This window comes from Pollicipes pollicipes, unplaced genomic scaffold (genome assembly GCF_011947565.3).
Source record: "Pollicipes pollicipes isolate AB1234 unplaced genomic scaffold, Ppol_2.1 Scaffold_2555;HRSCAF=2994_pilon_pilon_pilon, whole genome shotgun sequence".
Taxonomy (NCBI): domain Eukaryota; kingdom Metazoa; phylum Arthropoda; class Thecostraca; order Pollicipedomorpha; family Pollicipedidae; genus Pollicipes; species Pollicipes pollicipes.
The window spans coordinates 32,732,261-32,751,392 of NW_023596136.1; the positions used below are offsets into that span (position 1 = coordinate 32,732,261).

The 19,132-nt window shown below is 58.5% G+C and overlaps 2 protein-coding genes across 2 annotated transcripts; one reads left to right on the forward strand and one right to left on the reverse strand.

Annotated features, from left to right (window-relative positions):
• Nucleotides 1-8,644: 8,644 nt before the first annotated feature.
• LOC119109383 (thyroglobulin) lies at nucleotides 8,645-12,035 on the reverse strand. The gene is made up of 4 exons (XM_037233001.1): nucleotides 11,821-12,035; nucleotides 10,884-11,384; nucleotides 10,346-10,519; nucleotides 8,645-9,638 (listed from the first exon to the last, which is right to left on the reverse strand). Exons 2-4 carry the CDS (start codon nucleotides 11,142-11,144, stop codon nucleotides 9,285-9,287), a joined length of 789 nt encoding a protein of 262 aa, XP_037088896.1. The 5' UTR covers nucleotides 11,145-11,384; nucleotides 11,821-12,035; the 3' UTR covers nucleotides 8,645-9,284.
• A 2,012-nt stretch (nucleotides 12,036-14,047) lies between these two features.
• Nucleotides 14,048-18,098, forward strand: LOC119111727 (uncharacterized). Its single transcript, XM_037235535.1, has 6 exons — nucleotides 14,048-14,122; nucleotides 14,929-15,054; nucleotides 15,742-15,864; nucleotides 16,327-16,502; nucleotides 16,908-17,068; nucleotides 17,987-18,098. The coding sequence occupies exons 4-6, from the start codon at nucleotides 16,362-16,364 to the stop codon at nucleotides 18,096-18,098; spliced, it is 414 nt and encodes a 137-aa protein (XP_037091430.1). The 5' UTR covers nucleotides 14,048-14,122; nucleotides 14,929-15,054; nucleotides 15,742-15,864; nucleotides 16,327-16,361.
• Nucleotides 18,099-19,132: the final 1,034 nt, after the last annotated feature.

Genomic DNA, 19,132 nt, shown 5'->3' on the forward strand with positions numbered 1-19,132 from the left:
TAATTGTATGTCCGTTTTGCCATTGTGCCACGAGATATATAGAATCGTCGTGACCGTTCACTTGCCTAATACAAAATTCAAATTGGAAGAAAGAATGTCTAAGTCGATCTATTAGACGTCCTCTTGGTTCAAATCCGGATTCATTTGGAAGCTGAACTCTCCAGTTGGATCTATCAGACGGCGAACTGAACGCATTATCCGTCCAGTTGGACATTGGGGTGTACAATTAGATATAGCACATCCAGTTGGTCCCATCGTGTAAAGAATACCTGTAAAGTCTGGCGACCCCAGGGCAAAATTTTCTCTGGTTAATGGTCGATGTTTGCGGTTACAATGCGGTCAATTTGGTGTGGCTTACTGGTTGGCGTTACCACGTACCCTGCAGGGGGAGGGGAACTATAATCCCCCTTTCAAGATTTTTGGAAGGTAGTTGGAGAACATGTCATCGCAATGCACAGTCAAATTTCGCATGCTGTTTGAACGACAATTTTAGGTACATAAGATGTGAAAATTGGAGCTTGTGGTCGTCATGTAACTGATTTGCGCCAGGTCGGGTATCACAGCCTCCAATTTATTCCAAAGTCTTCTAGACACATGGCTAAATTAAACGATTTTAAATTTTCAGGGGCAATCCCTGACATGTGTAAGATCTTTCTCGGAATTTTTCGTCAAGGTCAAGATCAAGAACCTTTTGTCAGATCCGTTTGCAGAGTATTTCGCTGTTCCTAAGGTTTTTTAAGCGGCTTCTTTACGTTACGTTCTTTCCCAATTGAAAAGGTGTCACTTAGGGGGGGGGGGGAATTTGGGGGCTCATTACGATGTCCAGAGGTCTGACGCTGCTTCCCGGGCCTTATATGTCCATTTGTCAGGTCAATCTAATGGCTAAGGAGCTTTCCATGTTTCCTTTGATCTCTTTGCACTTCCTCGCAGGGCCCAACGCTGCTGTTGGGACGCTAACTGCTTCCATTTCTGAGTGCTCTTGATCGGTCACGTTTTCCTCCATGAACTTTCCCCATTCACCCGAAATGCTTTCTACGCTTTTCTGGGGTCCCATATGTCAGGGCACACTTAATTGCTCAGGGGCCTTTCATATTACTCTCCGGTTCCTTCCACTTGCTTGGAGGGCCTAGTGCTGTTGCTGGGGCCCTTATAAGGTAAGGCGCCGAGATTTTCGATGTTCAGAGGTTCTCTACCGTCATCAAAGGATCTTTCCCTTTTATCTCATTTGCGGAGGACTGCTCACTCCTCCCCCTCCCCCCTCCGCACACGCAGCATAGCCGATGCTATGGGTTAAATTATTTGGAATCGGTCCTCCGCTTGCTCCACTATATAGCAAGACATGAGGCCATCAAATCACTATTGGGCGTTCCAGGCGCCAGGCGGCGATGCCGCCCTGTGAACGATGCTGCTAAAATACTGAATGTAACAACCGTCATACCAGCCTGCTCACACCAACGGCTTTCAGAGTCTCCAAAAACAAGCTGATTGTGAAATTCATGCACACGCTGCAAACACGATGCGTAATCTTAGGGCAAATATATTTTGGCAGTCTCTAGCCTCTAGATGCCAGCGGATAGTCAGTAGTAATGAAATATACATTGACACCAACAGGAAACCCAGGTCCTCTGACATCAATATATAATCAGGGGGGGGGGGGCGGTAGTGTAGTGTGTGGTTAACACGTCTGCGTTAACCACTGCGCGTCTGGGAAACCAGAGGTACGGGGTTCGATTCCCCGCGGTGCCCGCCCTTCCTGCCAGGGTGAGAGGCAGGCGACGCCATATAGCCTCAGCAGCCGAGTGCGTCGTAAAGCCCCAATCACACACAACATATCATCAGAAACCATTGTTATGATACTTTCGTACAATTCTTCACAATACGGTATCACTTTCTTGCCGTTTACGGTTGCGTGGTATGATGCAGAGCCATGAGGCAGCGGATTACGCTATCTTGTGTCTGTAATAGTTAACTTTTGTTTACCCTTCCCTTGATGAGTGAGGACGGCCCGCCAACAGTGGCTCGATAATTCGGGAGTGATGCCATCGTAGGCCATCGTGTGCCATCGTAGGCCTCATGCGAGCACGTCCAGTGGGCGAAGGCTCTCTGGGCGCAGGTCCTGCGTGCGTAGGTCTCTTGGGCTGTAGGTTCGGTGAGTGTAGTCTTTCTTAGAGAATATACAGTGAGCATGTAGGCCGCCTAGGTGTAGGTTTCGTGAGCGTAGGTGTCATGGGGGTAGGGGCGTAGTTTCACCAAGTGGGTCAGGGCCGAAGAGTGAGAAAGAATCCAACCTACGCACAAAATAGGCCAACAAGCAGTTTTATCCCCAAATTTGGTTCAGTTGCATCCCAATGTTGAAAATGGGCCCGGAGCCCGAGTGGATAGGGGAGGGGGCTGTAAACCCTCAACGAAATAGCATGCTACGCCTCTGCTGTTGTCCATTGGTGTCTTCGGGCGCGTCGACTGCAGTGGTCATTTTGCGCCCATGCTACGTCTCTGCCTGAACATTAGTCACGTGAGCGTAAGCCTCCTGGACGTAGGTCCTGTGCGCATCGTTTTCTGACATATTGGGATCTGGCTTTATCTGAAATTAACAGCACGATTACAACCGTCTTTCAATGTACATCTTGCCCTATGCGAACATAACGCAATGAAAAGTCGCTGGATAGAAATAAATTTGGCACCGGATTTCATGCAGTTTGGCAGCGTTTCAAACTACTGTTCATGACGCACTCGTCTCAATTCACTTGCGCAGCCCACTTTATACTATCCAAGGCCACGGGGTGCCGGTAGTGTAGTAGTAAACGCGTCTGCGTCGACCATTGCGCGTCTGGGAAACCAGAGGTACGGGGTTCGGTTCCCCGCGGTGCCCGCCCCTCCTGCCAGGGTGAGAGGCAGGCGACGCCATATAGCCTCAGCAGCTGAGTGCGTCGTAAAGCCCCAATGACACACACATATCCAAGGCCATGCAATCAAAGACCTAGCGCTGCTCGCACTGGCTGGCGGAATTGGTGCCGGCGATAAGACAGTGTGCGCTTGGGACCATGACTCAAACCGCTATATGGCTGCGAGCGTAACAGGGGATGGTGGAGTCTGCGACGGCTTGTCCGCTATCGTTTACGAGCAAATGGTAATTGTAGGGTGATATCGATGTTAGCGTGTTAATGCTATGTATCCATTACAGTGGCGTAACGAGGGTTATATCCAGACAGGGGCCAAATGGGTACAGGAGAACCCATCTAGGAACGGACCGTCGCTCGGGGATCTGGTTTTAATGATCAATTAGTCAACTTTGATGCCTTAGGTCTCACAGGCATTTCAAAATGTCACGAAGTCCCTGTGGTCCCATGCCCCTGCTGCTGTCAGTGATGGCCTACCCTTAAAGGCATCTTTGTCTACACTGTCAGTTACAGGTTAGGGAACCTTCATATCATGAGTAGGCTTCAGAGGGGTATGATGTATGGTGTGATGGGCAGGCTTCAAGGGGTTCAGGCCCCTCCCCCATGACAGAAAACTCGGCAATAGGGTTATGGTGGTTCTGGAAAGAAACATAAAAGTGCCTTTGAGCCCTCAATCCTCCACACTTGCCTTTCTCCTGCCACTGATCCAATGCAGTTGTATTGCCCCAGGTTTGTTGGGATCTAATGTGGATTCTGATAACTAGTGGCAGGCTTTGAACTGATATATGGTTGCTAGCCCTGCTCTGCATTTTGAGTTGTGAGGTGCTTTTCAGGGCTTGTGCTTTGGTATGGTTTCAGGATTCTGAAATACTTCTTTTTTGTTATTTTTATGCAGCATAGTTCTGCACCTGATGGATTCCTGGCATGCTGTGTATTTTATACTTTTTATGGGGCGTAAATGCATGGAGTCTATCCAGTTGTGTGCATTGTGGCCAGATTTAAGATTGAGAAGATTTAGAGGATAAAATTAATGTTTTTAGTTAGATTGCAAGCTGGTTAGGTTTAGGCATCCTCATTCATTCTTTATTCTGTGAATTTCAGAAGCATAAGTGTAGTAAATGGCATTTACACATCCCTAATATGTATTTTGGTACCTGTCATAGAATGATTATAATGCAGTTGCTGACAACTGTGCTGTTATATAGATTTTTGTTGTATGACATGCTCATGTATTGTAGCATTGCAAGCATTAAGTTTTGGTGTATTAGAACATTTATATAAAAAGATGCCATTCCAGCCAGTTTAATAGTATTGAACAGAAGCTTTCAGGGTAATTACTGTCGCTTCTGCAGCCTTGGTCAGGCAATTGTCTGATAATTATCTAGCAAATCTGACATTTATGTGCCCAATCCTGAAGAAAGGATAGTGATTATCCTGAAAGCTCCCATTCAACACAAGGAAGCTGGCTTAAGTACTATCTTTATCACAGTTACTATGTCCTAGTTGAATATCATCTCCAAATGTAAGTAATGATATACCTTCCATATGTATTTTATGTCTTGATGTATCTTGTGTATCAGGTATCCTCATCAAAATTTAAAATTAATTTAGTCAATTTGTATAATTAGACAGGACTAATGTGTAACTGTTGTGTGCCAAATGTGCATCTTAATTTTAGGAACCATATTTTTCTGGTGCTTGCAGGCTAACATTTCAACTGGAATTTTCTTCACTTTCTTGTTTCTGTCCTCTTGTAGGCCATGGAGGATATCCTTGCAGACAGGCATAGCAAAGGAGACCTTTGCTGGGTTCTGCAGCAGTGCAATGTGCAAGATAAGGATTTTTCTCCCAAACTTTTGGACTCTTCTTTGCTGGATTGCATCCACAAGGACCCGGGAGTCATAGATGAAATGATTAAGGTACAGTAAAGTTTTTCACAGCAAAATATATGCATTGTAGCAAAAATATGGAGTACTGTGATGCCATCAAGTGTGCTATCAGTTAGCAATATATCATAACCTATGTATATATTTGCAGTGAAAGTGTGCCTGCTAAAAATGCATTCACATGTGCCACTTAATTGTGGCCAGCATTATGTATCTTGTAATCACAGAGTTGTGTATTCTTGCAAATCCACAGAATTGTGTGTCAATTCAGGCCTGACTCCTCCAGGTCTTTGTTGGGGCATTGAGGCTGGTTTTACATAGACTCTCACTGTTAAAATGCTACACTGCTGCAGTTAATGAGCCATATGATGCTTAGTTTGGATTGTGGTTTGCTGTCAGTTGGTACTGATTGTGTGTTCATTTATCATTGACATATTGACACCATGCCAACAGCTGTCTCCAGCTGAGAGGCAGGAAGCACACCGCCAAATTGATGACATTTTCCGCGAAATGCATCACAACTTCAGTGTGGGATCTATTCGAAGGATTGGCTTTTCATTGGCCAAGATCTTTAAGCAGCTGTATGACCACATCTACGTGGACTCTGCCGGTGTAAAGCAGGTTTGTGCAGTAATTAAATGCAGGCATTGCATGCTTAGTTAGACACTGTGCAGCAACATGACTGGTGAGCATACAGGCCAAGGTGGTTGGATTGCAAGGGTCTTGTGCATGCCTCATGTTAACAACTTCCCACGCCTAGGTGTATATGCCGCCCGAACTACATAGCTCTCGGCCCGAGACGGTGGATAGGAGACCATCTGTGCGACTGGAGCGCCCTCTCGCGACCGTCGTCGTCGAGCGTGGTCTGACGCGTGTGGTCCGAGGTCTCCAGGTCCGCTCACTAGCAGCCGGCGTGCCGACCCTGTACCTGCCGACGCATCGCAGCTACGTGGACTTTCTGCTGGTGTCTTTCATCTGCTTCCACTACCGCCTGCCGATGCCAGTCATTGCCGCCGGCATGGGTCAGTTCCGAGGCTTTGGGGCGCCCCCCTCGCCCCCAGCCGTGCGGACTTCGGCTCGCTGTTGGCATGTGACGCTGCGCGACCGACGTGAGTCGTGTACGGAGACAAATCTTGGAATTGCGCGTGTTGAACCGTCTTGAAGTGGCTGTGAACGTGAGAGACCCAGTTTGAGCCATGCTGTGGTGCCATGCGATTTAGCATCTGCATAAAATGAGCTTGTGTTGTGGACTGTTTGATGTGCTCCCTACAAGACTTAATAGTGTTACCGCCAGCCTTCAAGTCGATGCTGTGGCTGGGCTGACTGTCATGCGATCTGACCACCAGACTTCAAGTCGATGCTGTGGGTGGGCGAGCTCCTGCGTAATTGTGGCGCGTTCTTCATCCGGCGCCGGCTGGCTGGTGACCGGCTGTACGCCGCCGTGCTGCGCGCTTACGTTCAGTGTCTGGCGCTCACCAGTCCGCGGCCGGCCGAGTTCTTCGTGGAGGGCACACGCAGCCGCTCCGGCAAGCCGCTGCCGCCACGCACCGGTCAGTCGTCGGTGGGGGGAGGGGGGGGGGGGGGGCATCGGTCGGCTGCTACTGTGCTGTTCTCATCGGCGATGGGGGTGTGGTCGGATGACTCTGGAAGCATCTGGCGGCGGCCGCCTGGACTGCCAAGCAGCGTTCCAAAATTGATCCAGTAGGGTGTGTGAGGGGCTCATGAGGTGCGAGAACAGATTCATACTACCAAAATTCTGTCTCCCTCATAATTCTGGCGCGCCCTGTTCGTTGGCTGCTAATCCGTTGCATTTTGACCCCGAACCCTGACATCTGACCTGTCCAACGGCCTGTACGTACCTGGTCGGAGTACTGAGCTCGAGGCGCCTGGATGCTGGTTTGACTGCCGCCCTTTTAATGCTGATTGGTCCATCGTGAGGGGCGGGGGAGGAGCAATTGACGGTAAATCCCGCGTCGCGGTTAGACGGAATGGACAAAGTATCGACATCTCTGGCACCCACGTGGCCGAATATTGAGAGATCGCGGTGCCACCCCGCTGTCGCTTCGCACGTGTTCCACGTTTGGACGGGAGGCCACGAGCTGGCGCTGTCGGGGACGCATGAGGGGGGTTGGACACCCGAGGAGCACACGGCCTGGGTGTCCGCCTCCTCGCCTCCGGCAAATGGGGCGCCAGTCGGCCGCACAGCTGAGGCTGCTGCGCTGCTGGCTTTGCCTGGGTGTGTCTAGTGGGCGTGTCGTCCACCGCAGCTGGTGGGCGTCCACCGCCGCGGCTCTGTCCGGCCCCGACACCGGCTGTCGAGTGTCCACCAGGGATCGGCACCAGCCGACCTGGAGGTGCCGAGGCGGAGGTGCCGGAGGTCCCGGAGACGGACGCCGGCCGCGACGTCGCGTCGAGGTTGTGCCGACGTGTCCTTAGCCGGGGAGTCTACGGGGAGTCTAGCCTACGCTGTCTTCGCTGGGCAGCTGACAGTACAACGACGTCCGCTGGAGGTGTCCACGGCCACCGCCGTCCACGAGGTATGACAGCCGCTCCCTGATAGGCACACCAAGTGACGGGCGCTGTGCCGTCCCCCCCCCCCCCCCGACCCCTCTGTCGGTGCAGACTACGATGGGACCTTCAGCACGGCCGAGGTGCTCCAAGAGGCGGGCTGAGAGCCGAGCGGAGCGCGACCATTAAGCTGGAGGCTCGGAAACTGGAGGCTCGGAAGATGGAGGCTCAGAAGATGGAGGCTCGGAAGCTGGAGGCCCAGAAGATGGAGGCTCGTAAGCTGGAGGCTCAGAAGATGGAGGCTCGGAAGCTGGAGGCTCGGAAGTTGGAGGCTCGGAAGTTGGAGGCTCGGAAGCTGGAGGCTCGGAAGCTGGAGAACCTGCCGGTCGTGCCCGCAGCGCGTGCACCTCCTTTATTGGCTCGTCTCGTCTGGCGTGCCCTCTGTCGGCGCCTGGTCTCGTTTGCCGCTGTCTGTGCGCTTCGTCTGTCGTGTCCTCTGTCGGTACGTAATGAGTTCTGTCGGCACGTACCGCTCGCCGTTCTCTCTGCCAGCGAGGGTCACCCCACGTGTCCTGTGTGGACACGTGTGGTCTGACTTGCCCCGTATGGCCGCGTGTCGGCACGTGTCGTCGCATTTTCTGTGTACTGGCACGCGTCGGGCGACACGCCCTCTGCAGGCACGTGTCGTCTGCTGCCCCCAGGCTGCAGGCGTGGTCTGTCGACTGGGTCTGCACGTGTCGACCACGTTGCCGGCGTCCGCGGTTGTTCGTTGGCGGTGTCGGCATGCGTAGTCTATTCTCCGTCTCTGTACGGCGCCCGCTGTGTTATGCGACCACCGTCGAAAACTCCAAACTGGGCGACATGAACGAAAAGTTGGGACGAACGCTCCTGGGCAGATTTCGTTCCTGGAAGCAGGACTCCCTGGAAATTTGCTTGCACCCGAATCCTGTCTTCTGTGTGGGATGGCCTCAAATGCCGCTTCTCCTTTGCACTTCGCGGAATAGTACGGTGCGGTCGGGCACGCTAATCACCACTCATTTCCTGTTTGGGCCACAAACATGCACGGTTTAAGCAGTGGGGATACCCACGCACTGGTACGATGCGTGCGCTTTGAACCTGACCGTTAGCTGTTATTACGACAGGGTACGGTAGCTGTTAATGCGATAGGGTACGTGACTAGGCTATTACTGTAGGGTATGCCAATACCCTACAGTAATTGTCATGAGTCCTGCTGTCATTCTGTATGGCGGCACGCTACTGCCAGCACCTTGCGTCTCGAGATGAGTTGCTGGTCACCGTGGTAGCATTTCACAAAGGAGTGGCTTCCCCTCCCAAAAAAACATACACAGAACACTATGCTTCAGTCATGTATGCAACAAGAACACCAGCAGCATATAGTTTCACAATCTAAGCGTGCTGGAACTACTTGAAAATTGGTCGGGAAACATTTTCTGGAAAAAATTGTTCTTCCCCGGATTGATCATTGTTATTTGGTCGTCTGGGTGACCCGCACGGCCCCGCGGACATATCGCGCTGATTATTCGTCACTCCACTGTAACTAGATGTTGTGCGCCAGGCCATTCACCACCCCTGCGTCTTTTCCGCCACCCTGCTACATACTTAACTCTGAACACCCCTTCCTTGTTAGCTTTCGCTCCCCCTCGCCACCTGAGTCGCCAGAGCGTAAGCTGGCGCCAGCCGGGCTCGAGCGGCACACAAGAACCAGCTGTCCAGCGGCCAGTGTCGTCCACGTGTCAGGTGTCGGCGCGGGGGCTGCGGGGCGTGGCGAGCCTCGGCCGAGCGTCCCGCCGCCGCCGGTCAGCGCCAGAACTGCTGGGACCGGCCGCCGCCGGTCAGCGCCAGAGCTGCTGGGACCAGCCGCCGCAGATCAGCGCCAGAGCTGCTGGGACCAGCCGCCGTCGGTCAGCGCCAGAGCTGCTGGGACCAGCCGCCGCCGGTCAGCGCTAGAGCTGCTGGGACCAGCCACCGCCGATCAGTGCCAGGGCTGCTGGGACCAGCCGCCGTCGGGTCGCGAGCCGGCCGCGGTGCTCGGGCACAGCTGCTGGCTGCACTTGAGCAGTTGCAGACTGGACTGCGGCTCGGCCCCGCCGTACTGCTGCCCGTCGGCGTCGACGCAGTAGCAGAAGAGGCCGCGGCACTGGTACGGCCGGAAGTCGCCGTTATCGCAGCACTGCGGCAGGTCCGTCATCTGGCCGGCCGACTGCATGTGGTAGGAGGAGCGGGCGCAGTTGCAGGTCATGCTGACGGCGGCGGCGCTACTGCGTGGCACCGTGTAGTGAAGGTCGGCGCCCTCCGGTGTCACACACGTCTGCCCCGTCTGCGTTACCTGCCGGCCCGGACCACCGCGGTCATGGGCGGCGAGGCAGACATGCTGGGACAAAACTAACCTTCCCATGGCTGGAGCTAGACGTCACCTTTTTGTAGCACTAGCCTGAGTTTGTTGGGTTCCCTTCTTTGGTAGTGGTGGTGGTGCTACGTGCTAGTTTGAACAGTTTCCGATGCGTGCGCATCGGACATTGCTTGCGCATCTTCAATTTACGATGAGCCCCCCCCCCCCCCCCACACTTCCATCGCCACCGGCACTCTGCGATCGTCTCCAGAGCTCAAGCTCTGTCTCTGAGGGAGTTGGTGGTGGCAGACCCGCGCCGCGTCATGAGTCGATAGGCAATAACCGATAATACGCCGGATGTGGAGGAGCACTGCCACGCTGAGTCACTCTGCTACACGGATGTCTGTGAGTGAAGAGTGCACGAACGCCACTGGAGTGCGCGCGCGAGCGGTTGCTGGCGATGACCATCCGCACTGTTGTCACCTGGTGCTGAGAAACACTGGGCTCCCGGCCTCCGCACCTACGTCTGCTGTGGTCATGAGTTCCCAATTACCCGCCAGCTGCAGAAGCGAGGCAACCGAACCCCACTCCGCAGCCGTATGTCGCTGCCCCGCGCGCAGCCGTCCGGTCCTGAGGCGGTCCCGACACGCCCGCGCGCCGGCGTCGCCTCCCCCCCCCCCCTCCCCCCTGTCACCGTCACCGACCTGGACCTTGTCGAAGAAGCCGCCGATGTCGCAGCGGGGCGGCTCGGCGCCGAGCAGCGAGAAGCCCTGCTGTGCCCAGTCGGCGCGCTCCTGCTCCAGCTGCTGCGCGGCCAGCTCGCACGGCTTCAGGTAGTCCTTGCGGTGGATGGTGGCGTTGAAGCACGGCAGCAGGTCCTGCTCGCGGGGGCGCGGTGTCAGACGCCCGACGCGAGGGGGCTAAAGGCTCTGCTGCAGCGATAGTACAGCTATACAGGCTACACGGGCTGTACAGCAGCAGTCGTACAGCAGCTATATAATCATGGGAAAATGCAAGCTGTTAAAGAATCAGATCATGGGGTAAGTGGTACGAACTATGAACCAATGTGGTTCAGCCTATCAGCCCTGTGGTATGAAGTTGGCGCTTTCAAGTTGACGGACAGGTGCAGGGGAGCGGTGTGCAATATGGGAAGTGAGAAGGGAGATGCTATGTCTGCGACCATTCCGCCCGGCGACGGTCACCGCCGCCACAGACTCGGCGCGCCGCGCGCGCTCGACCGACCTTGAACGGCCGGCTGGCGATCACCGAGGTGATGGTGCCGTTCGTCTGGTCGACGCAGAAGCAGGTGGCGTTGCTGCACTGCAGCGTGTCGAAGTTGCCGTCGGTGAGGCAGTGCGGCCGTGGCCCGAGGCCCTCGACGTCGGTCTCGGCGTAGTGGAGGCGCGCGCACTGGCAGCCCATCGTGGCGTCTTCCGTACTGCCGCGCTCGCCGTACAGGCGCTCGCCGTCCTTGGACCAGCAGCTGGTGGTGAGGCCGGGCATCCGCTGCGCCGGCAGGTAGGCGCCGTCGGCGTCGCAGGCGGGGCGCAGCCTGCCCGGGATCAGCTCCTTCAGCGCGTCCCGGTCGTAGGCGCTCTGCGCGGCCGCGCAGGCCGTCTGCGCGATGGGCGCGCAGAAGGCCGTCTGGCCGCTCAGCTGGCAGGAGAGGCCCGGCCCGCACAGCTGCCGCGGCAGGTCGCCGAAGCTGTTGATGTTGCTGATGTCGCACTCGTCGCCCTCGGGCTGCGGGAGACGGCGCCGGGCGGCGGTCACGGCGGGCTGATGAGGCGACGCCGGCGCCGGCGGCCGCGCGTCCCTGTCACCGCTCCGGACGCTGTGGGGCCCGTCCGGGTGTGTTGGCATGCGACCGGACTGATGCCACTCGGCCGTGTCGGCTCTGTCCTTGTCGTGGGCAAAGGCGATGGATTGACTGGACCGGCATAGCATTGGACATCGTTACTCGACTGTCAAGATAACACCCGCTGTCGCATTCACGATGAAGTTAACGAAATGGGTGCGACTTCCACGGGCATTCTTCTTCAGTGTCGTACCCTACGCGAGTGTGTGTGTGTGTGTGTGTGTGTGTGTGTGTGTGTGTGTGTGTGTGTGTGTGTGTGTGTGTGTGTGTGTGTGTGTGTGTGTGTGTGTGTGTCTGTGTGCTCCCCCAGTTGCCCCTCACCTGGAAGTCGATGCAGCGTGTGCAGCAGTCGCAGGGCTGGCGGGGGCTGACCACCTTCAGCTGGGAGGCGGTGCAGTTAGTGCTGGGGCAGTTGGCGCCATTCGGGTCGTCGCAGCAGACCACCGTGGCGCACGTGCTCTCCGTGCAGTTGAAGTCCTCGCCGGTGGCGGCGCAGAGCCCGGCGCCGCCAGTCAGCGCCAGCGCCAGCGCCAGCAGCGCCCGCATGCCGGCAGGGAGGGGGACGGGAGCGACGCTGGCTGGCGCTCGGCGTCTGTGAGCTCCGGTCGGTCAGCGGTGGCAGCGGCGGCCGGGAGTCCACGCCCGCCGCGCGGCGCGCCTGTGGTCGGACGGACAACGGAGTCCCTGGTGCTGCACCGGCAGCCGCTGACGTCGGCGCTCGTCCGCTCAGTCGCTCCCGCTCAGCTCCCACGCTCTCGCCGCCGTCACTATCTGAGCGCCTGTCTGCCGGAGCCGCGGCTGCTATCGGGGCGGACCGATACGCGTCGAACAACGGCGATGCTGGTGCCGTCGTTATCTCGGGAGGGAGCGCTCATGAAAATGACGTCATGGCTGGATTAGCGGCGCCTTTCGCTGCGCTCCGATCAGGGTTATCGGGATGATTGGGCAACGACATCGGGTGTCGGCGTGGTGGTTTGCTGGTCGAACTCCTCTTGGGTGGGTCAGAGACACCCTTTCGATTCGAATCCCCCGAAAAGCGCTCACATTCCCCAGTGGTAAAGACTGGTGTTTGTCGCGGGCTCTTTCGTCGCGATTTCGTGTAGGGTTTAACATTGCACCACATTTCGTTAGCTAGTGTCCGCGATGCAATGGCGCCGAATTTGGAAACGATTGGCAGCAAGTGTCACGATCACGACGGCAAGCTTGGCGAGTTGAAATCTCATGCCAGCGCTTGGTGCTTCAAATGCCTAATTATCATCCTGTTCACCGTTGCTTACATAGTATAGTAACCGAAGTCATCTCGAACGTGAGATATTGCGGCGCGGCCTGTGCGTGACGACTGTCAGTACGCTTCTGTCTGTTGGTGATCGACCTTGCCGCGTGTGTTCTGCCCCAGGGTCGATGCTAGCACGCTCCATGCCATATGGCACGACCATGGCAGTGCACGCTCGTGCACTGGCATGGTCGTGCCGTGGGCTCGATAGAAGCGCGCCGATGCCCTAAGTTTTACGCCTGAGCGCGTGTCGCAGGTCTGCTGTCGGCCTACCTGGAGCTGTTCCATGCCGGCCGCATTCCCGATCTGCAGATCGTGCCTGTCACCATCAGCTACGAGCGCGTGCTGGAGGAGAACCTGTACGCCTACGAGATGCTCGGCACGCCCAAGCCCAGGGAGTCGACCGGCGTGAGTGGCGGGCCGACCCCAAACGGGGGGGGGGGGGGGGGGGACGCGGCGGCCGTGACCTCGGCTCGAGTCACCGCCCGGCGCCGGTCTGTCACCGTCCAGTCAGTCGTTGAGATATTGTTGATGACATGTTTCTGGCAGTCGTGCCGAGGCTCCTCGCACCGACCTGGCCGCCCCGGTCTCGTTGCGCGCTTCAGCGGAAAGCTTACCTTTTCGCGTAAGGCTTTTTACCATCGGCTTTTTTCTACCGATGCTCTGTCACTCCTGACTGGTGTTCCGACGATGGCACTCGTCTAAGATTTGCCTGACAGACGGGTCAGAGTTAGTCTGACTGCTGCTAACTGCTATTGGGAGCTTTCAGTTTGACCATCAACACACGCGTCGACTGAAGTAAGGTTTTGCCGTCATTTCGTTGTCATGAGGTGGTGTGATTTGGTGCCCAATGTGTTTTTCTATTCCGATTTTAACGTTATGAAATTTTCAAATTCAGTTTTCTTCCAAGTAAAAGAGTGCCAACGCCTTTTGGTGCCTTCTTATTTCGAAAGAAATTGCATGTATATATATATATATATATATATATATATATATGTACATTTGCCGTTTCCGCCATATCGGCCGCGCCCCCCTGCCGGCTGACAAGTGTCCTGTCCCGGCAGCGTCTGGTGCGCGCTGTCAGCGTGCTGGCGGAGAACTACGGATCGGTACACGTGCGCCTGCTGGGCGTGCACCAGCTGCGCCGTCTGGCGGCGGTACCGCGCAGCTGCCGGCTGGCGGCCGACGTGCTGCGCTGGCAGCTGGCCGGCGGACGGCTGGGCGCCGGCTGCCTGCTGCTGGCGGCGCTGCAGCTGCTCGGCGGCCGCGCGCAGCTGGAGCAGCTGGTGGCGACGGCCGGCTTCCTGGGGCGGCAGCTGGTCGTCGTCCGGCCTGCCCTCCTAGTCGAGGGTGCGATGCGAGAGAGATGTCGGGAGACGGTTCAGCCGCCTGGGCTCGCCTGTTTCGTCGCTTATCCTCGGCTCCCGATGTTTCGGATCTTGGTTTCGAAAGGGAAAACAAATTGGCGCCGTTGCCTCGCTTCGTCTCTCCTGACAAAATTTCCCAAGTCAACGCTTTCTCTCATTAGTGTAGAATAGCTGTAGCTGCTTACGGTTTAGCAAGGACCCGTATGAGTCCAATGAATGTCTTAGATACGTGCCGATTCGTGCTGGAGAACCCTGCCCCTTTGGCGGCTTGTCTGAACCGAACCATCCCAGCTGGCCTAGTCCGTGCCCCCCGCCTTGACCTCTGCCCCAGTTTGTGCCCTGCTGACCTAACCTGCGCCTCCCTGACTAACCTGTGCTCCTTAACAACCAGCGCCTGTTTCCTCCGACATGACCTGTGCCCCCTGAGGACCGGCACTTGTTCCCTCTGACATGACCTGTGCCCCTGACCTAACCTGCACCTGTTCCCTCTGACATGACCTGTGTCCCCTGACCTAACCTGCACATATTCCCTCTGACATGACCTGTGTCCCTGACCTAACCTGCACATATTCCCTTTGACATGACCTGTGCCCCCTGACCTGACCTGCACATGTTCCCTCTGATATGACCTGTGCCCCCTGACCTAACCTGCACCTGTTCCCCCTGACGTGACCTGTGTCCCCTGACCTAACCTGCACCTGTTCCCCCCGACATGACCTGTTCCCCTGCCGCTGACCCGGCGTCTGCCTGAACCGCGCCCCGCTGACGCCCGTGTCGCCGTCCCGGCAGCGGTGGAGGCCGGCTCGGTGCGGCGCGTGTTCCACGTGCACCACCGGCTGCTGCGGGTCAGCGCTGGCCACCAGGTGGAGCTGCGACCACCGGCGCCGGGCGACGGCGCCCATCGCCAGACACAAGGTCAGTCTGTCCGACCGGGCCGGACGGCGGCGGGCGCCGGCAGAGGCGGGGAGAGAGCCTGGTGGGAGGGGCAGCGTAGGGAGGGCAGGAGGAGGCGGCGGGCGAGGGGGCGTGGATCAGAGTCAGTTATAGAAACGATGCCATTGAGTCCCGACGCCGCTGGTGCTGTCCTGAAGGTGCTGCACGTGCACGCCACCATGTGTTTCTGGGCGGGAGCATCCACAGATCTCCCCGTTGAGGATACGCAGATGTCGGCCGAGTCTTGTGCTCAGCTTAACCAATCCCGAGGCGTTTCACCGCGTTCCAACGATGTCCGACCTAAGCAAAGATTGGGCCGGGATTGCTTGATACCAGTGGGGGCGTCGAGCGTCGTGAGCCAGACGGTTACAGCTGTGCAGCCCAGAGGTGAAGGAAACGCCTGTTTTCATGTATTTTTGGGCATATATATATATATATATATATATATATATATATATATATATATATATATATATATATATGCCGTGCCTGCATGCGCGCGTGCGTGCGTTTGTGTGCGTTTGCAACATGCATTGCCTTGTCCCCCGCGATCGCGGACCACACGTGCCACCATGGGTCGGCTACGCCTGCTGGTCTCAGTCAGCACGGGCAAGGACCTCGCTCCGCCCGTCCCGCGCCGGTCGCGAGCTGAGAGTGTCGCTCCGGCAGGCGCCCGGCTGCGGGAGCGCACGCTGGCCGTGGTCGTGCCGCGCGTGCAGCTGCAGTTCTACGTGAACGCCCTGCTGCCGCACATCGCCGGTCTGGCGCTGGGGCGGCTGGCCGCTCAGTCCGGTGAGAGGGGGCGGCGAGCGGCGCCGGCGGCGGTCGCTGACGTGCGCGCTGCGCTGATGGGGCGCGCGGAGGTGCGCCGCTTGGGCAGGCACAGGCAGGGCGCGTGTAATGGGTGCTGTCAGCCGGCTGGTTCGGGTTTCTGCGCGCCGGCGTGTTTGCGCCGTGGCACTGCGGCTGCGCTCGGACAGCGCTGGTTGTCAGCTTGCCGCCTCCGAGCGCTGCCGCGGTCTATGTCTCCGCGCGGCGCGCAGCCATCACACGCGACGCCCTGGCGCGGTGCTGCGTTTCGCCCACACGCCGTGGGCCGATCTGTGAAGGCGTTCGACTGTGCAAGGTCTCTGGGCGATGTCCCTGAAGGCGAGCGGCGCTGTGCGCTCTGGCGACGCGGCGCCAGCTCAATGCGTTCCGCTGTGCGCTCCGATGGCGCGACGCTAGTTGACTGCGCTCCGCTGTGCCGCTTAGCCACCGTGGACCTGCGCCAGCTGCTGTTCTCCCTGATGGCGGTGGAGTTCCCGACGCTGGAGGGCTGGGACGCGCCCGATGAGCCTGCGCTGCCGGACGCCAGGTGGCGCGACATGGCCGCCGGCCTGCTGCGGCCGTACCTGGAGGCGTACCGGATCGTCATCGGAGTCATGCTGGTCAGTCAGCCGGCGGCCGGGCGCGCGAGACCGGCGGCGACGTCGGACCGCCCGGCTGCAGCAGGTGCCAACACAGGCGGGTTGGCGACGTTGGCGCCAGCGCGTGTGCCGCCCCCCCCCCCCCCCCCATTGGGAGAGGTATGGCAGGCTGCCTCCTCACGTTGGTCAGAGCGGCCGTTGCCAACCGCACCGAACAGGCCATGTGTCTGACGGGTTGTTCTCGTCGAACTAGACGTCAATCTGCGGCAAATATGTGGGCGTCGCTGTTCAAGGGTAAGAGCCTTGTCTGGGGACCAAATGGAGCTGTACATGTTGCCTGTGCTCCGCTGTCGGGCGTACCGCCTACCCCACCTGTGTTGGCCCGCCGCCGGTCGGCGGGTGACGTGGCCGGCCGCCGCCCGACAGGACTGGCTGCCGGAGGACGCTGCGCCGGACCGGATCCAGCGGGAGGTCGAGGCACGCTGTGACCCGCACCATCCGGCCGCCCACCTCTGCCTCTGCCGGGACGTCATCAGCAACTGTAGAGCCGCGCTGCTGCGTCTGGGGGCCGGCACCGGAGCCGCCCGGTGAGCTGTGTGGTGTGGTGTGGTGTGGTGTGGTGTGGTGTGGTGTGGTGTGGTGGTGTGGTGTGGTGTGTGTGGGGTGGGGTGGGGTGGGGTGGGGTGGTCCCGTGTGGTGTGGGGTGGTCCGGTAAGCTATCTGGTGTGGTACGTGGTGGTCCGGTAAGCTGTCTTGTGTACCGCGTGGTGGTCCGGCGAGCTGTCTGGTGTGTTGCGTGGTGGTCCGGTAAGCTGTCTGGCTTGGTGCTTGGTGGTCCGGTAAGTTGTCTGGTGTGTTGCGTTGTGGTCCGATAAGCTGCCTTGTGTAGCGCGTGGTGGTCTGGTGAGCCGTCTCGTGTGGTCGTGGTGGTCCGGTGAGCTATCCCGTGTGACTTGAGCCGGTCTCGGGGGCCCCGCGCCCTTGCGTGCCAGCAAGCGTCGGACTCTGGGTGGCACAGGCCGCCAGGCGCGGTGCTGACGGGTCTGCCTTGCGCAGTATGTGGTAGATCACAAAGTTGGCTTGAGGCTACTGAATGCGGCTAGGACCTGTGAACTTAAATCACACTCTTAGACGCCCGCAAGGCTGCGCCGACCGCCTCAACCATCGCCGCCCGTTGCGAGCCGACCAAACGGACTTGCCGCATGCTCCGGCCACGATGAAGTGCACAGACTTCGGTCCGGCTCTGTCCGGCCCGACTGATCAAACCTCACACTGAGATGCATGGGTCGGGGACGCGCTCACCACGCAGTGCGGCGACGCCACGGGCCAGGCGTCCGACACGGAGCGTATCTGACCACACGCCCGCCCGACGCGGCGATGGCGGGGGTGATGAGCCCAGCGGCCCCCGACCGTCGCGACGGCGCGTGTTTGGCCCGCGCTCTCGGACGGCCGCCTCCCGTCGTGCGACGGCTGCCACTGCTGACGCCCTGCCGTGCCTGCCGCAGACCGGACGCCGCCCGAGCCGCGCTCTGGAGCCGGGAGCGTCTGCTGGAGGTGGCCGCGGCGCTGGACACGCTGCCGCCGGCCGCCGGCGCCGGGCCGGCCGCCAAGCTGTGACGACCGGGCTGCGGCGGCTGGACCGGACCGCGGCGGCTGGACCGGGCTGCGGCGGCTGGACCGGACCGCGGCGGACGGGACCGGGACCTGCGGCGGACGGGACCGGACCGCGGCGGCTGGACCGGGCCGCGGCGGACGGGACCGGACCGCGGCGGACGGGACCGGACCGCGGCGGACGGGACCGGACCGCGGCGGACGGGACCGGACCGCGGCGGCTGGACCGGACCGCGGCGGCTGGACCGGGCTGCGGCGGACGGGACCGGACCGTGGCGGACGGGACCGGGCTGCGGCGGACGGGACCGGACCGCGGCGGCTGGACCGGACCGCGGCGGGCGGGACCGGACCGCGGCGGCTGGACCGGACCGCGGCGGACGGGACCGGACCGCGGCGGCTGCACCGGACTGCGGCGGAAGGGACCGGACCGCGGCGGCTGGACCGGGCTGCGGCGGACGGGACCGGACCGCGGCGGACGGGACCGGGCCGCCGTGGACGGGACCGGACCGCGGCGGCTGGCCGGCTACCGGCTGGATGGGACTCTCGCCGAGCCTGTGTGTGTGTGTGTCGGCCGTCTGCTGTCGGCGATGAGGTGGTCAGTGCCAGCTGCTGCACCACACAGAGACCTGGTCTGTGAACACGATGCTTATCTTTACTTGTGCTAGTCACCCGTGCATTACCGATGCACTTCTTCTAGTCATCGATCTGCTTCTTCTAGTCAACAAAATACGTCTTCTAGTCACTACAATGCTGAATCACCGTCACTGTGATTGTTTATCGTACCGACGCGTTGGGAGTGTATTGTGATCATGACCAAATCGTACAGCTACCTGTTTCGCGTACGGCGATAGCCATGTTTACGTCGGTTATATCCAAACCAACATGTGTGCTTCGGTTTGGTGAGGTTGTTTTCCTCTTCGCTTTTCTACTGTGGTCATGAGGTTTTGTAATAGGTATATTGTATAGACGTTAATTCGTTAATTATTATCCATCGTTACTTTCAAAATGCGAAAAGCCACGTAAAAATAAACATTCATAGC

Excerpts from the sequence above, each read along its gene's own strand:
- LOC119111727 (XM_037235535.1), top strand. The coding sequence starts at position 16,362 with ATGGCGGTGGAGTTCCCGACGCTGGAGGGCTGGGACGCGCCCGATGAG. Across the intron at positions 16,503-16,907 it reads TCGTCATCGGAGTCATGCTG|GACTGGCTGCCGGAGGACGC; the intron begins GTCAGTCAGCCG and ends GCCGCCCGACAG. Across the intron at positions 17,069-17,986 it reads GCCGGCACCGGAGCCGCCCG|ACCGGACGCCGCCCGAGCCG; the intron begins GTGAGCTGTGTG and ends TGCCTGCCGCAG.
- LOC119109383 (XM_037233001.1), bottom strand. The coding sequence starts at position 11,144 with ATGCCCGGCCTCACCACCAGCTGCTGGTCCAAGGACGGCGAGCGCCTG. Across the intron at positions 10,520-10,883 it reads TCGCCAGCCGGCCGTTCAAG|GACCTGCTGCCGTGCTTCAA; the intron begins GTCGGTCGAGCG and ends CCCCGCGAGCAG. Across the intron at positions 9,639-10,345 it reads GCTTCTTCGACAAGGTCCAG|GTAACGCAGACGGGGCAGAC; the intron begins GTCGGTGACGGT and ends CCGGGCCGGCAG.